Source organism: Acomys minous, assembly GCF_964271855.1.
Source record: "Acomys minous genome assembly, chromosome: 4".
In the NCBI taxonomy this organism is placed as follows: Eukaryota; Metazoa; Chordata; class Mammalia; order Rodentia; family Muridae; genus Acomys; species Acomys minous.
This window is the reverse complement of record NC_140486.1, coordinates 109,622,428-109,639,063: the sequence shown is the minus strand read 5'-3', so window position 1 is coordinate 109,639,063 and position 16,636 is coordinate 109,622,428. Positions and strand designations below refer to the sequence as shown.

Here is a 16,636-nt window from a genome sequence, read left to right as displayed (position 1 = left end):
ATTAATGGGGTCCACTCGGTATGAGTTACCCCTGCTGGGCACAGATCTGCCTAGGTTTGGGGGTCACCCTGTGACACAGGAACTTTAAGTGTCTTCTAAACACAGGGGTTTGGGATTTGATTTGAGATCTAAACAGGCTTGGTAGAGGCCAGACATTTCACCTTCTGCTTCCACTAGAGGGCTTTCAACAGCTCCCGCCCACATCTGTGGTGCATGGAAGCCTCTCATGAAGTCTCTACTTTCTTATTAGCCCAGTCTTTTACAAAACTACCTTTTGTGCTCTCTAGAAAAATGTGTCCTGTCTGTTAATCCGAACGAGTCACTTTCTGCCTCTTCTCTCCTCTTCCCTGCTCTTTCCTCCTTTTCCTTCTGTTTTCTTCTCTCCCCCTCCTTCTGTCCGTCTCTTCCTCCCTTCTCTTCCTCTTCCTCTTCAGGGTTTCATGTGGCCCAAGCAGGCCTTGAATTCTCTAGGTAGCCGAGACTGACCTTGAGACTCCGGGTCCTCCTGCCTCAGCCTTCCTTCTTACTGGGAGTACAGATGTGAAACATCTCGGCCGGCTACCCCCTCCCCACCTTTAGGTTTTGCATAGACAGGGGTAACTAGTTTTGGAGAGTCTACTCATAGTAGAGGCTGTGAAAGACGGTTGTGAGCGGAGACAAAACCGGCTGAGTTTTGCCCAGTGGATTTGACCTCTGTGTTACACCAGGAACAGCCTAACGGAGAGGATATAAGAGCACTCGAAGTAGGTCACAGTGACATCTCCTTCCCGGCAGAGTTTAGCAGTAAATGTCTGCTGGAAGGGCCTTTGCGAACCCGCACGAGGGGTCCCACAGTGTTCTGGGAGGGAAACCAAGAGACCTACTGCGTGGTAGCCTAGCCTGTTTGGGTCTCAGTTTCCTCCTGTATTCAACAATAGGGTTGGGTACTCTGATCTCCCGCTTCTCCCGACCCCAAGCTTCTTTGAGCTCTTGTGAGCTACAGTTCTTGTGAGAGGGACGCGAGGCAAGGCCGGGTCGAGGAGACTGCAGGTTCAGCACCAAGGACAACGGCCCGGCTGCGGACCTTGGAGGTACAAGGTCAGGTCCTTGAGAGGTTGGTCGGCTTCGCCTGTGGTGCGCGGTGAGCTGTGCTTGCTGAGGACAGGAACAAGTGTTGTGGGAGCGGGTGGAGCACCGGCGAGAATGAGGTCAGGCCGGCCCCACTGCGGGCTCACAGATTCTGCGCCAAGAGATCGCGAGTGGCAGCCGAGGGCCATCTGAAGCGGTCTCTCCAAGCTGCGGGAGGGGGGCCTCTCCGTTCACTTTCCACCTCAGCATCTCCTGGAGCAGGCGCCCCCATCTCCGTGCCTTCCGGCCTTCCTTTGGACACACCCACGACAGTGACCCCTTGAGGCTGGGAACCGAGGACAGCCTTCCTGCAACTTGCTGAGACCCAGAGCAGAAGGGTTCCTATCCAGGGTCCTCCAGCCGGGCGCCAAGCCTCCGCGAGCCCCGCCCCCGGCCCCTCCCGCGGTTGCCCGGGGAACCACGGGCTCCCGCAGCTGCAGGAGGCGTCCGGTCCCGCTGAGCAGCACCAGCCGCTGGCGCCTCTGCCACCGCCATCTCCGCCGCTAGCACCGCCGCCGCCACCGCGCCCAGCTCCGCTCCAGTTCCTCCGTCCTCTCTGCCCGCCATGCCTCCCCGCCGCGCCCAGGCGCCCGGTGCCCAGCTGCTGTCCGCGCTGGCCCTGCTGCCGCTGCTGCTCGGTGCTGGGCCCCAGGGCGGCTGCTTGGCCAGCCCGGTGCCCGCCGCGCCCCTGCCTGCTCCGGGACCGTGCGCCGCGCAGCCCTGTCGGAACGGGGGCGTGTGCACTCCGCGTTCGGTGACCGGCCAGGAGCATGCCGCGACCGATAGTGAGCTGGGTTACAGCTGCACCTGTCCCGCTGGGGTCTCCGGCACCGACTGCCAGGTGAGTGGACACTACCGACCGCCCAGAGACACGCAGCCTCATTTTGGCCGCTGGGGCTCCAGTACTCCAGACACTAGCTTCTGTTACTTTAGGAAGGGAATTCATAGAAGCAGACCCGGGGCCTGCCCTTCATGTGGGGTTTGGCTGTGCACCTCAGTTCCTTGCTTATGCCAGCTAGGGCTCTCGGGGCGTGTCCTGTGCTCCAGGGCCCCCAGCAGCCACCCCATGCCTGGTACTTAGTGGCTCTATCATTGGCCACCAAGTGGCGCGCCTCTCCCGGGAGGCCCAGGTTGAGCACCAGCTTGGTGCTCGACGCAGAGAAGTCGGTTCTGGGAGTCCCTGGTGGGATATTCAATGTCCACCTAGGTTCTGTTCCTGGTCCTACTGGACCCCGCGTGTATCAAGGATTCACTGGGCGAGGGGAGGGGGCAGGATGGTTGGCTCTGTGCCAGGTAGTGGGGCACTTTCTTTCCTTTCTTCCACCCGGAGGGCTCTGACAAGGCAGCCTGAAGCTGGGAGGACAGCTGCCTCCTTTGGCCTGTGGCCAGGCCTTTCTGAGCTTGGGTGGTGGCGATGTTGGAACAGGTGGAGACTTTGGAGGGCAATCAGGCTGGGGCTTGCCGAGTTGCTCTTCTGGCCGGAGGCACTCGCAGTGAAGGCACAAGCAGGGCACTGGGGAGTCTGGGGGAAGCTGTGGCCCTGTGAGGGATGGGAGGTGGCCAGCAACCGTCCTTGAGCTGGAAATGTCCAAGAGGGATCTGACAGAAAACAAACAAACGCGGCTTTTGCGAGAGTGGTAAAGCTCAAAGAATCCACAGACGTTTTCAGTGTTGGATTGGTAGCTCCTGTGTGCGCACAGCTGCTCCTCTAGGGCAAAGATGCAAAAAAGAAAAAAGAAAAAAGAGAAGAACAACCAACCAACCAACCAACCCTGCCCCCCCCCGCCCCACCCCCACCCCCACACTGACCTGAAACAGCTAGACTAAAACACTGGAAGGTGCAACGTATCTAGGATGGGCTTTCTTTCTTACATTGCGGGTGGAGGAGTTTGTTTTGTATACATTGATATAATGATTGAAGACTTTAAAAATGCTCTGAGCAGCTCTACTTTCAAATGAGGAGGCCACCCTTCCCGTGGGATAGGCTGTCATTGTTAACAGTAGAGACAAATGGGATAAAGTGACTTGACCTTGGTCAACAGAGTTTTCTTTTTCCTATTAAAATCTTTTTTTCCTCTAGTGGTAAAAAAAAAAAAAAAAAAAAAAAAAAAATCAGAGCCTGACTCTTTCAGTGCTTTAGTCCTTGTCTTTGTTAGCGGGCTTCAGTAAGTGTTGGAAAAGAGAGGGTGGCAATGGGGTATTGTGTGCTGTGACCATCCAGCAGAATTTACACATGGGCAGTCTTGTGGAGAAATGCCAAGTAGAGCTATCCGAACCTTCAGGGACAGAGTCAGGCTGTTGTAAAACAGAGGCCGGCAGGTTGAAGTCGGAGGATGGATTTATAATACTCATCTTTGTCTTCTGGCAAGTGATAGTTTTTTTCCTGAAGAAATTGAGCCGTCTGACTGCTCCTGTGTTTGCATGCCCGAGTTCCTTCCCTTGAGAGAAATGGGTGATTTAGACTCAAGGTGTAGTAAAAGCGCATGGGAGAAGAGAGGTATCAGTATATATCAATTTTGGTAAAAGGAGAAAGCTAATTAGGCACAGAGCATTTAATACAATTCTGACATTTGTGTGTGACTCCAAGAATAGACATAGAAAATATTTAACAGAGGGGGAAAAGAAAACCTCTCCCTCCATTCCTCCCCAAAGATGATGACAGAGAAACACAAACATTTGGTTCAGTATCTAAGGTAATTTATCCAGAAGGGTCATCAGCACTACAGAACCAATTGGTTCAAAAACAGAGTTGGGTTTCTTCTCCAGCTCTTGCTCAAGGCAGACTTGGCTGTGCGGGTCTGCCCAAGGAGAAGCAACATTGCAAGCTCTGAGATCCCAGCAGGGAGAGTAAGGCGTCTGCAAGTCTAGCAGGGGAGCTGAGCAAAGTGGGAACTTGATGAGACTCAGCTACCCACAAGAACTTACTTGGTGATTCAGAGCTTTCTAGCCCATAAAAATGGATTCCTGGTGATTTAAATGTAATCTTTCATGAGCATACAGTAAGGCTCATTATTCTCATTTTCTATGGTATCAGAAAACAATACACAGAAAGACAAGGAAACAAAAGCGCAGAAACCTACACACACACACACACACACACATGCTGGGTGTGGTGGTGAAATGGAAGTACATGGGAGCTGAAGGCAGGAGAGGGTCAGGAGTTCAGTCATCTGTGGCTACGTAGCAAGTTCAAGGCCAGCCTGGGATACAATAGACTGTGCCTCAAAAACCAAAACCCAACCCAACTCAACCCAAATCAAACCTGGAACATATATGTGGTTAGTGACAGATAAGGGGACGGGTGTTAGCTAGTGAGCAAGGAGAACCTAATGCTCACTGTGTAGACCGAGACCGGAAATGCAGTTGTCCGTGAAGAGTCTTTTAAACGGTGTCATCGTTTTAAACAGTGGCAACATTATAACCTATCCCCAAGGTCTCATTTTATTTTGAGAAATGTAAATGAAACAAAACAACCACGAAATCTCATAGATCGCTATCCGCTGTCTCTCATGTTTCTGGACGCTGCTTTGTGAAGCATCAGTAGCGTGACGGGGGGTGGGGGGGTGGGGAGTGGGGTGGGGTGGGGTGGGGAGGGGCGGAGGGGCGGGGGCGGCGAACAGGATCTGGAAACGGGTTAGTGCAGGTTGGAAGTCAAAGCACCGTGGTGAAAGCCGTGAAGAGAGGCAATGGGCGTGGATTCGGGGCGGTTTTCTCATCTTCAAACTGCCTTGCTGTGTGGGTCATGAAGAGCCTGGTGATCGTGGCTTTCGACTGGCGGCGGCTTTTGGAGCTTACCTGTTGGCTTTCCTCCTTCCGTCTATATCCAGGCAAGCTGATAAGCAACCTGGGCACTCCCTCTTTTGATGCTTGCTGATGAGAAATTCACACACTGGTCCCTGCATGACGCATCTGCAGCTCAACCCCTTAACTCCCTTATCCCAGGCTGGTCTCCTCCTTCTCCTGCTCACTCAAGTCCTAGTGGGATACTGCCCTACAGCGGTGAGCAGATGGACACTGAAAAAAGCAGATGAACTGGGCATGGTGATGTACACCTGCAACCTCAGTGCTCTGGAAGCAGAGGCAGGAGAATCACAAGTTCCAGGCCGGCCTGGGCTGTAGAGTGACCATGTCTTAAGACCAACCAACCAACCAACCAACCAACCAACCAACCAACCAAAAATGAATTCCCCCAACTCCCCAAGAGGCTGGAAATACAGGAAGGTAACAGTTGTCAGCGCCTGGCCAGTTGTCCTCTTCTGATGAGAGGTACACAGGCATCTTGTTTTTTCAGCTTAAGCACATGAGTGGTTCAGTGGTAGACTTCTCACCTGTTTTCCACTGGGCTAGCCACGGAAGCTACGGATTATTTAATGTTGACGGCATTTGCTTTTAAAGCTTATTTTGTTTTAATGAAAGAATCCTTTGCCAAATATGTAAACAGACACCTGTTTGGTTTTTTTCTTTTTAATTTATTTTTTATCATCGCACATTCCCTAAGGGACTTATCCTCTGAAATGAAAATAAAAATGTATCAGTTTCTGCGCTTGGATAAAAAAGGGGACACTTAATAGCTGCTTTTTATTTAAGTTACTGCCACTCATTAAGCTGATTCTAGAATCTTCCCTTCTGTTCAGGCATGCTAATTTGAAAACAGCGATTCCGGTGAACAAATCCGTTTCAGACAGAGACCCTTTTTTGGTGTGATACTGGGGATGGAAGCAGTCTTGCAAATTTTAGGCTATCAGTGAACAGCCAAGTGTCACTCTTGTCTCTGATTGAGATTTGCTAATAACTAAGAGTTCTAATTCTTTGCATTTTATCAGCCCCTTTTACTGGACTTTTTACACACACACACACACACACACACTTTATTGTGGTATCTGCAAACTAACAGCAATCAATTTCAGTGTTGTTTTGCACTCACTGTCCCTAAACCTCAATGTTCTTATCTCTGAAATGGACTGCTACTATCTGCCTTATTTTCTTTCCAGAAACCACGAAATCACAAATGAGAATGTCAGAAAGGTTTTACTCTAAGAACAAAGAAGTGTGTGAGAATAAAGACAATGATTGTTTTTACGTCTTTTTCACTCATTTGGCGGTGGGGAGGTCAGAGGGCAGCTTTAAGGAGTTGGCTCTCTCTCCTCCCATCATGTGGGTCCCAGGGATTAAATTGTTAGGCTTGGTGGTGACAAGTGCCTTTCCCCTTTAAGCCACTACATGGGTTCCTCTTGCCTCGGCCTCCCTAGTGTTGGATTACAGATGTGCACCACTGTGCTTGGCACAAGAATGAATGTTTAAACTTCTGGGGACGTTACAAAGTAGTACACAAATACAAAGTTTAAGAAAGGGCCCTTATTATTTTTTTTCCTGTATGAGATCTGGCTTTACCAGTTAAATCAGTGTCTGTGGTTGGTTTCCTTCAATAAACAGATTCAGTGTTTTCTCTCTACTAGGGCTACCTTGTTATAAGTTTTTTTAGTTGGCAAGTTAACTATTACAATTTATTCTCTTTTATTGTGAGATAAATGTTTGCTCAGTAAAATTCCCAGTGAGCACGCGCATGTGTGTGTGTGTGTGTGTGTGAGAAAATTCTAGCAGTTTTAAGAGAAGAAGGGAACAGTTGATTTTCTATGCTGTTCTTATATCGGTGTATGGTGTTCTTAGTCATTCATAGAAACATCACCTTCTACGTCCTGGCCACTTGACTAAACACATTCTTGTCTTTAGCATCTTTGCTTAAGCATCTCGTGACATGGTACCCAACACCCAAGGTGGCTTCGTTTGTGTCCTCATTTCATGAGCATCCGCAGGGGAAGAAAAACCTAGCCTGCAGTTGAAGGTTATTTGAATCAGGAAGCAGAATGCCCAGCTGTAATTTTAGACATCCTTTCTAGCTCAGGAGGCAGCAGTGGTCAGAGTTTTCCAACCAGAGCAGCTGGTGGAGGATCTGGGCCCCCAATGGAACATCAACTAGCATGACAGTTTTATAGACAAGGTGCCTTCTTAGTTGCTTCTTCACCTGCACTGGAGCTCAGTCCTGTCTACTTATTAAAGTGCAATGGAGCTTTACCAAATACAAGTGTCTGCGTTTTTAGTCTTCTCTGTCCCCTAGACTCTGACTTATCCATTGGTCTGGGGTGGGGCTGGGCCTTGGTTACTCTACTGTATTGTCAGGCTGTAGATGACCGCACCCCATCCCTGAGCATGTAAAACATGGCAAAGAGAAGAGGCCAGTCATATCTACCCTTTGTCATTTACACTCAAAGGTGGTCAGTTTCTGAATCCAGGAATTCCCAGACAGGCTCCTCAAGTGACATATGTCTCCGGTGGACTTTGCCTATAATAATTACACCACTTGGGGAGGCTGAGGCAGGAGGATCACCATAAATTTGAAGCCAGCCCAGGTTATGTAGCAAGATCCTGTCTTAAAAAGAGTCAGTGTCTTTGCTGACTCTTTCTGTACTTTCTGAAATCTTTGTGTGTGTGTGTGTGTGTGTGTGTGTGTGTGTGTGTGTGTGTGTATGTGTGCGCGCGCGTGCCCATATGTACATGTATGGGAGTACCACAGAGTTTAGTCCACTGAGGAAAACCACTACCATCTTTGTCAGATCAACTGGCCTGCTTGTACGAGACCAGTGGGCGGGCCTGTAGATGGTTGACTCTCACTCAGAGAAGGAAGAGGTGGGGAAGGCTACTGGGACTTCATCCGAGATTCCAGCCAATCCTCCTAGCTCACTTGTGTATGAAATTTTGCCCTAACCACTGAGAGTATTAGCCACCAGGGGTCAGGTGCTCAAGTTCAGACAATAGAACAGGTTAAATAAAGGAGGTGTGTATGGGGGGTTCTGTTTATGCAACTATGGAGACCACCATGCTAGGTGAAGACTCTCCAGTGTGGGTGCTTTGGGGTCACCAATGCTCCTGTAAGTAACCCCTCACTCATGCCTTGTACGGAAGCACAAGAAATCCACTGGGTCTCCAGGTAGAACCTCGGTGGAAGCGTATTTTGATTGGCCTTTGAGACCTCATAAGGAGGGGGTAGTAGACATTGCTTCCATCTCCCAAGAGAAGGAATTCTCAGAACATGGGGCTAGAGGTATCTCCCTCGATTACTCCACACTGTATTTTTTCAGACAGGATCTCTCACTGAAGCTGGAGCTTACAGGTTGCCTGGCTTCTCCTGTTTCATCATCGGCAGCACTGGGGTCACATGGGCCACTCCTGCCTGTTTACATGTGTCCAGGGGATCCAAGCTTGCTGATGAAGCCATCTGCCCAGCTCCTGAGATCAGAGTCCTCCAGGGCAGATCGTAGCTTTTTGCTTTCTCTCTGCCCTTGGTCAGTGCGCTCAGATGCCTTGCTAATGGCCTGTTTCTAGGTAAGCCTGTGCATCAGGAGAGGAAACAGTAGCCTGCAAGGTTTGGGTATGCAGGAGAGTCCCTGCTAAGTTACTACCAGCACATTCGTTTTTTTCTAAAAGTGATTTCCTTACTTATTAGTAAGACAGTAAGGATTAAGATAGTCCCTTAAAGAGAGCCAGGCAAAGATCGGCCCCACTTCAGCACAAGCTGCTGTCTTTATAAAAAGGGGTACCACTCCCTGCTTAGTGACAGGCTGAGCTCAGGTGTTGTGGCCTGCTCCCTGTAACTTTCAGGGTACAGTCAGGCTTGGGGGGGGTTAGTGGTTGGGGCGGGCAGGTTTTAGTTTCTGAATGGATGGATACTTCAAGCTGTTTTTTAAAAAAAATGAAGGGTTCTCTTTTTTAAAGCAAAAAGAAAAGGGATGGGCTTTTAAAAGACGGCAAGGACTTGAGAAGGGGAGGGGCACTTTGAGAGAGACAGTCTTCTGCTGTCTTTTACTTGCAGCTTCTGCAGCCAGGCTCATCCTTTAGAATTTCAGTGCTGGCACTTGCCTGGTTCTTGTAGTTAATTTCAAGAAGGGTTTGTAATTATTTTGGGGTCTCAGAGGCAGATTGAAACTTCTTTATGGGGTAAGTTTTCTGTGTCAGGTGGAATTACAAAGGGGGGGGGATATATCTGGTTCCTATTCTCTTTTGACTTCTTTCTTTAAAAAAAAATTATTTATTTATTGCTGCATGTATACTTGCAGTACAGAAGAGGGCATTAGATCACATCATAGACGGTTGTGAGCCACCATGTGGTTGCTGGGAATTGAACTCAGGACCTCTGGAGGAGCAGTCAGTGCCCTTAACTTCTAAGCCATCTCTCCAGCCCTTGACTTCTTAAAAAAAAAAAAAAAAAAAAAGTCGGGGCCTGGAGAGATGGCTCAGTGGTTAAGAGCACTAGCTGCTCTTCCAGAGGTTCTGAGTTCAATTCCCAGCTCCCACATGGAAGCTCACAACTGTCTGTAACTCCAGTTCCAGAGGATCCGATACCCTCTCACAGCTACACGTGCAGGCAAAACACCAATGCAAATACAATAAATAAATTATTTTTTAAAAAGTTAAAATGGCTTTATTTATTTATTTGTGTGTGCACGGCATGGTACCAGTGTGGAATTCAGAGAGCAACTTTCTTTTTTAATTGAAAAACTTTGCATATAATATATTCTGATCATCTCCTCCCAGATCCTCCCCACCCGCCTGACTCCATGACTTCTGTCTATTCTTCTCTTTACAAAACAAACAGACAAGTAAAGACAAACAAACGAGAATTTAAAAAACAAGGAAAAACCATGAGAAGCATATCCACGCAAACAAACCCCACAAAAACACAAAATTGGAAACCATAACATACAAGCAAACAACCAGTAGGGAAAAACAAAACACAAAGATCAAAAAACAAAACAAAACAAAACAAAAAACCCTCAAACAAAGCAAGATTAGACCAAAGATATTCCCAAAAATACCAGTGAGTTTGTTTTGTGTTGGCCATCTGCTGGGCATGGCCTCTGCTCTGGAGTGTGATCCATATATCCCTTGAGACTCCACAGGGTGGGGGGAACTAATTGTTTTCTTTGCAAGCAGTTGTCAATTGGAGATAGCTTGTGGGCCAGGGATGAGGGTTTGTGTCCCCTTTCCCCTCCCAGTGCTGGGACCCCCATGTGGTTTGAACCTGTGCAGACTGTGCAAGCTGCCACACTCAGTTCATATGTCGTCAGTCCTGCTGTGTCTGGAAGACACTGTCTCCTTGATGTCATCCATCCCTTTGCTTTTCTCATCTTTCCACCTCCTCTTCTGCTTAGTTTCCCTGAACCCCAAGGGGGAGGGGTTTGATGTAGTCATCTCATTTAGGACTCTTTCCAAGGTCAGAGGACCACTTTTGGTGTTTCATTCTCCTCTTCCATCATATTGCCCAGGGATCAAATTCAGGTTGGCAAGTACCTTTTCTCGTGAGCCAGCTCCCCTCCCGTAGCCCCTCTTTTCCACAAGAGATCAGAGGCTAACAAGGACCACATGGTGGATGCTGAGATACAAATTCCTAGGTCTTCCCCCATCTCCTTGTTCTGCTTAGCTTTCTGCAGAGGTACAAAATCGCTTACTTAGGTGAACATATTAGAACAAGAAAAACGCTAAATGTATCCCATAGGACTTTAGGAAGGGAAGATGTAACAATAGTGAGAAACCCAAGATCTCCACCTTGAACCCATGCTCACCTACTGGGTTTCCGGACACTTTTTTTTTGGGGGGGGGCATAGTTTACACACAGCAAAACTCACTCCTTTTGTCATTTGTTTCTGTGAGTTTCAAGCCACCATTACAACCTTCCTGTTTCCCCAAATATCCTTTTGCCCTTTTTTTAAAAAAATTTTTTTATTAATTTATTCTTGTTACATCTCAATGGTTATCCTATCCCTTGTATCCTCCCATTCTTCCCTCCCTCCCATTTTCCCCTTATTCCCCTCCCCTATGACTATTCCTGAGGGGGATTTCCTTCCCTTGTATATGCTCATAGGGTATCAAGCCTTTTGCCCTTTTTGCTGTCAACCTTTTCCCATTCCCAGCCTAGGAAGGCAGTGACCTTTTAAAGGCTGTTCCATAAAGAAAATCACACACTAAGTGATTTTCTACTCTGTATTATTTTCCCCCACTTAATATAATTTTATGTGTATGTTTGAGACTTTGAGACAGGCTCTGACTACTATTGGAAAAGAATATTCCTGATGTTTCACAAAGGAACACCCTGACAAAGAAATAATAACTGCTGTGCCTCGACCCAGACCTCATAGCCACGAGAAGGCTTCTGTCTTTCATCCCTAACATAAGTGAGGCGAGGGCTTGGCTGTTTCTCATTGGCTGGTGTTCAACCTGACAGTCTACTTGTGATTGGTTAGTACAGAAGGGACAGGAAGAAAATGAAGGAAAGAAGGGAAGGGAGTGTGGCAGGAGGGAACATGGCTTTGCGTCAACAAGTCCTGGGAACGGTGTGGAACCTTTGTATAAACCAAAGTTTTCTGGGTTTGGGGAGAGAGATGAAAATATTTGCTTGAAAGTTTTATAACATGGGGGAGATTTACAGAACTCTTGGTGGGCTAACCACCTTTGATAGAAAACAAACAAAACATTTCTTACACAGTGTAGCCCAGGCTTGCCTTAAACTCACTACATCATCCTCTGGCTTCAGCCTTCCAAGAGCGGGGATTATGGCATGTGACCATACCTGGCTAGTATAAGACCCTTGAGGTTGACCCCTGTGGTCCCCGCTATTGGCAGTCTGTCCCTTATTGATGGGTAGTACCCCACTGTGTGCCTGTCTACGCTTTACTTATCTTTTTGCCAGTTGATGTCATCTGGTTGCTGACCAGGTTTTGGTGATTGATTATATATAAAGGTATGTCCCTGGTCTTTTGAAATATACTTTAAAACAAGGGAGAACATTTTTTATGAATTTTCTCTCCTTATTTTTGACTTACTTTTTTGGGGGGCTATATTTCCTTTGCCCCATTGATTTGTAATAGCCCTTTATTAATGAAGGAAAAATAGCCCCTTTGTTTGTGGCAGTGTAAGCAACTATTGAAGAATTTCATTCTGGTTAAGATTTATTCTGCTAGAGTTGTCCCTCTCGGCTTTGAAAAACACAATGTTGGTACAGCCTTAGCATATGCTTGTTTTAAGAAAGGTTGGCATAGCCAGGATAGTGGTGGCACATGACTTTAATCCCAACACTTGGGGAGGCAGAGGCAGGCGGATCCCTGTGAGTTCAAAGCCAGCCTGGTCTACAGAGTGAATTTCAGGACAGCCAGGACTACACAGAGAAACTCTTTGTCTTGAAGAACTGAAAAACTACACAACAACAGCAACAACACATTGTCATAAATCATTTAAATATTCTCAGTGTCAATTTTGGAATAAAGCAACTGTTTTATCAGGAATCTTTCTTCTTTTCTTTATAAAACGAAACTACGTACTTAGTTCCTCTACCCCATAATACTCGGCCTGGATGCCTTTGTATTTCGTTAAAAGTTTCCAAGTTAATTGTAATGTCATCATTGGTGACTGTAGCTTTTCTTTGAAGTCCTTGATCATTGGTGTAATGTTCTGGTTCCAGAAGGTTCTTCTCATGCCTTTTGGACAAGGAAAGGAGCGGCCTAGTGTTCAAGTAGGATGCAACACTCCCCACGCTTAATCTTCATGTTTTATTTTTAGCTCTTTTCTCCTCAAGGGCAGCCTCATTACTTCTGACCATTGGGCTTCTGTGTTTCTCTCTGTTTGTTTTCACATCTTAAAACTGGCCATTTTGGGGGTTTGTTTTGGGTTTCTCATTGTGCAAAAGCGAATTCTTTTATCTCTGTAGAAAAGCTTCATAATGAGAGAAATAATGAGGGAGTCAGAAAAATGAGAACTAATATTAGCATTTTTATGAGGCCCAAAATAAACTCTCGGCTGGAGAAAAGTAGATTTCATATTTTTGTCTTTTCCTTTTACAGAAGGAGGAAGGGATGGGGCATGATGGGGATTTCTGAGCTATTCTGACACCAAGGGAGGTTAGTTAATCTTTTTGTTTCACGTAGGAAAAATGCCGGTGCCCGAGTTCAGTAGTACATGCCAGCAGCTTAAGAAAAATCCCATGGATCGATGCTATCATGCAAAGTTTCTCATACTTAGCCTTTTTCTTTGGTTTTGTTTTTTAAGACACAATCTCACTCTGTAGCCCAGGCTGGTTTCAAACCTGTGGGGATCTCTTGTTTCAATCTCCCAAGTGCTGGGATTACAGACGTGGGTCACCATGCTCAGCTTGCTTCCTGTGCCTTTTGTATGCTTAGAAAATTATTGTTACTTCAAGCATAGCCCGTGGGTATTTGAGGGAAGCTGAAGCCGTGTTCTGTTAACCTTCATCTTCCGAGTGGCATGTGAGCGTGCGTGCAGCCCTTTGCACCCCCACATCCCCCCCAACCCCGCCATCTCTTTGGAAACACAGAACCCTGGACAACACTGACGTAGAAAAACCCTTCCAGAAGAGTGATCCACAGGGAACCTTGCGCTAGTTGAATCCTTTCCTTACTTCCCCTTCTGTGGGCATCCCTGAAGAGTCTCTCTGTAGTGGAGCATAGGTTTTCTCTCAGAAAGAGGCAACTTACGCTCTTGTCAGGGTTCAGCGGTAGATGCTTCCTCCGAGGGCTTCAGATGCAAGCTTGCTTGCCTTTGGGAAGATGGGAAGACTTCTGAAATTCTATTTTTAGATCTCTGGCTACAGTGCATTAGAAAGGAGTTTTGGTCTTTAGCAGTTATCCTCTGGATGGTGGCGGTAGGCAGTGCAGAGACCTGAAACACTTGGACTTTTTTTCCTGATCCCCACAGCAAGGCTTTCACCACACCAGCCCTGGCAGATCTGTGATATCTCATCTGGATTTTTAAAAAAATTGAAGTAAATGTCGCATAATATGAAAACTACTACTTATTCCTGAAACCTCTCTCCCCCCACTCCAAAAATATCCCCTACTTTAAATCAAACAATTTAGGGACGCTTAACTCACAGTCTATTTCCAGACTGTCATGACTATTGTCTGTCCACTTGGCATAATCTACAACTGTCTATGAGAGCAGCCTTGCCTCTGGGCATGCTTGTAGAGACGGTAAGACCCACAGATTGTGTGTGGCATCACTTCCCGGCTGGGATCCAGGACTAGGAGGGCAGGGAAAGGGAGTTGAGGGGAAGTGTGCGGTCATTGCCCTCTGCTTCCTGATTGAAGGTGCCACGTGACCAGCTCCTGATGCCTAGACTTTCTCGCCATGGTGCTCTGTACCTTGAACTGTGAGCTGTACCAACCCTTTTCTCCATTGAGTCGTGTTTTATCACAGCGGTGGGAAAAGTAGCGAAGATGTAAAACATTTTATTATTACTCAAAAAGGGGACTCTTGTGCCCACGATAATGAGTCCCTGCCCTCCCACAGTCTCTGGCAATCCAAACTTGTTTTTTTGTTTGTTTTTGTTTTGTTTTTTGAGACAGGGTTTCCCTGTGTAGCCCTGGCTGTCCTGGAACTCACTCTGTAGACCAGGCTGGTGTGGAACTCACAGAGATCCACCTGCCTCTGCTTCCTGAGTGCTGGCATTATGGGGGTGGGGGGGGCGCGCCACCACCGCCCGGTTACAAACTTGCATCTTGCCTGTGGGTTTGCACGCTCTTGCTTTCTCATGTGACTGGAACAATATAACTATGCAACTTTAGAGTCTGACTCTTTTCACTTCCCATAACTTTAAAATTTTGAGATTCTTTTTATCTCTAAAGGATGTAGCTGCTGTCACAACTTCATTTCCTTTTTAAAGGATTTAATGGAATAAATCCATGTTTGTGCATGTATATCACATTTTGACTATCAGGTTATCTGTTGATAAATGTGTGTGTTGCTCCTGCTCTTTGGCAATTGTGGGGAACGCTGCTACTTAAAGCACTCAGCATTCTTGTGCCAGCATTTGACTTCCTGTTTTCAATTCTTTTGAGTCTATGCTAGGAGTGGGACTGGCTGGGTCATGTAATGCTATTATTCAAGTCTGTAAGTATTGAATGTTTGTCCTTTTAAAAAATTTACAAATTGTATGTATGTCTGTGAACGTGCATGTGCATGAGTGTGCAAGGATTTCATAGAGGCCAGAAGTCAATGTTGAGTGTCTTCCTCCATCACTTCCCTTCTTCTCCCTTCTCCTCCTCCTCCTCCTCCTCTTCCCCCTCCTCCTCCTCCTCCTCCTCTTCCCCCTCCTCCTCCTCCTCCTCTTCCCCCTCCTCCTCCTCCTCCTCCTCTTCCCCCTCCTCCTCCTCCTCCTCCTCGTCTTCTGAGACATGGTCTCTTGCTGAACCTGGTGCTCATTGACTACTTAGACTGCCTAGTGAGCACAGGAGGTCCACTTGCCTCTGCCTTCCTAGTGCTAAAGATTCAGATCTACTGCCCTGCCTGGCTTTTTTTTTTTTTTTACATGAGTACCAGGGACCCAAACTTAGTCCTCAGGCTTGTGTTGTCAGGCACTTTGCAGAAAGGGCAATCTCCCCTGCTCTGCTTGATGCTTTTCTATCTGTGTTAACTTCCTACACAAAGTGGTCTTCAGAGTCCTACATGGATGCTATGATAGCTGGGTTAGATTGCCAACTTGGCACCATTTTGGCTTGCCTGGGGAGAGAGTCTTGGTGAGGATTATCTAGGTCATGTTCGCCTGTAGGAATGTCTGTGAGAAGTTGTTTTTATTGGTAATTGACACGGGAAGAGCCAGCCCATTGTGGGCTGCAGCATTCCTTAGGCTAGGCTTTTCCTGAGTGGAAAAGGTTGAGTACTTAGCAGCATGCAAACAAAGATGCATTTATTCTCTCTTGCTCTTGACCATGGATGGTGATGTGACTAACTGAGTTCCTGCTTGATTTTTCTTGAAATTATGGACTGTAACTTGGAATTATGAGCCAAATTAGACTCTTTCCTCCCTTGTGTGTGTGGTCTTTTGTTTGTTTGTTTGTTTTTGTTGTTGTCAGAATTTTTCTTAAAGCAACAGACATGAAACTAGGACAGATAATACATGCACCCCCAACTCACAGGCCAGACTGGTATACTCTTGTTACTATACTGGCCTGGGCAGAGAGTATTCCAGAACTCATTTGAGCCCAGTCTGTAGTCCATCTCTCAGTGACCCTCTGATATCCCAACCCCACGGTCTCCTCACTAGGTGCCCAGCCTTTTGTGGCTCCCTCCTGGAACAGCCTGCATGCTGGAGAGCTCTGTGCTCAGCTTCTGTCCAGACCCCAAGCATAGCCCCTCCTTCCCAGTGCATGGAGCCTTGTTCTACTTCTTGTGGTCTGCTGAGATGCTCTGGGAAAAAAACCAGAGTTTTCCAAAGATGCTAGAGACAACCTGACATGGCCTTAGGGCAGGGGAGAAGGCTCACTTAGTACATAAAGCCCTTGTTTTGCAAGTGTGCGGACATGAGTTTGGATCTCCAGAACTTACATACATCCTGATGAGGCAGCACACATCTGTAACCCCTATGTGTTCCCATGGCAAGAAGGGAAGCAGAGACACACACTCTCCAGAAGCATGAAGCCCAGCTAGTTTGGCTTAAGTAGCAGAAAACAAGAGACCGTGCCTCAAA

The 16,636-nt window shown here is 47.2% G+C and overlaps 1 protein-coding gene across 1 annotated transcript in view; it reads left to right on the top strand.

Annotated features, from left to right (window-relative positions):
- The first annotated feature begins 1,248 nt into the window (after positions 1 to 1,248).
- DNER (delta/notch like EGF repeat containing) overlaps positions 1,249 to 16,636 on the top strand; it is a 274,139-nt gene continuing 258,751 nt past the window's right edge. Inside the window, exon 1 of the mRNA XM_084779181.1 lies at positions 1,249 to 1,948. Within this exon, the coding sequence (XP_084635307.1) occupies positions 1,673 to 1,948 (276 nt within the window). The 5' untranslated portion in view covers positions 1,249 to 1,672. The remainder of the gene's footprint in view (positions 1,949 to 16,636) is intronic.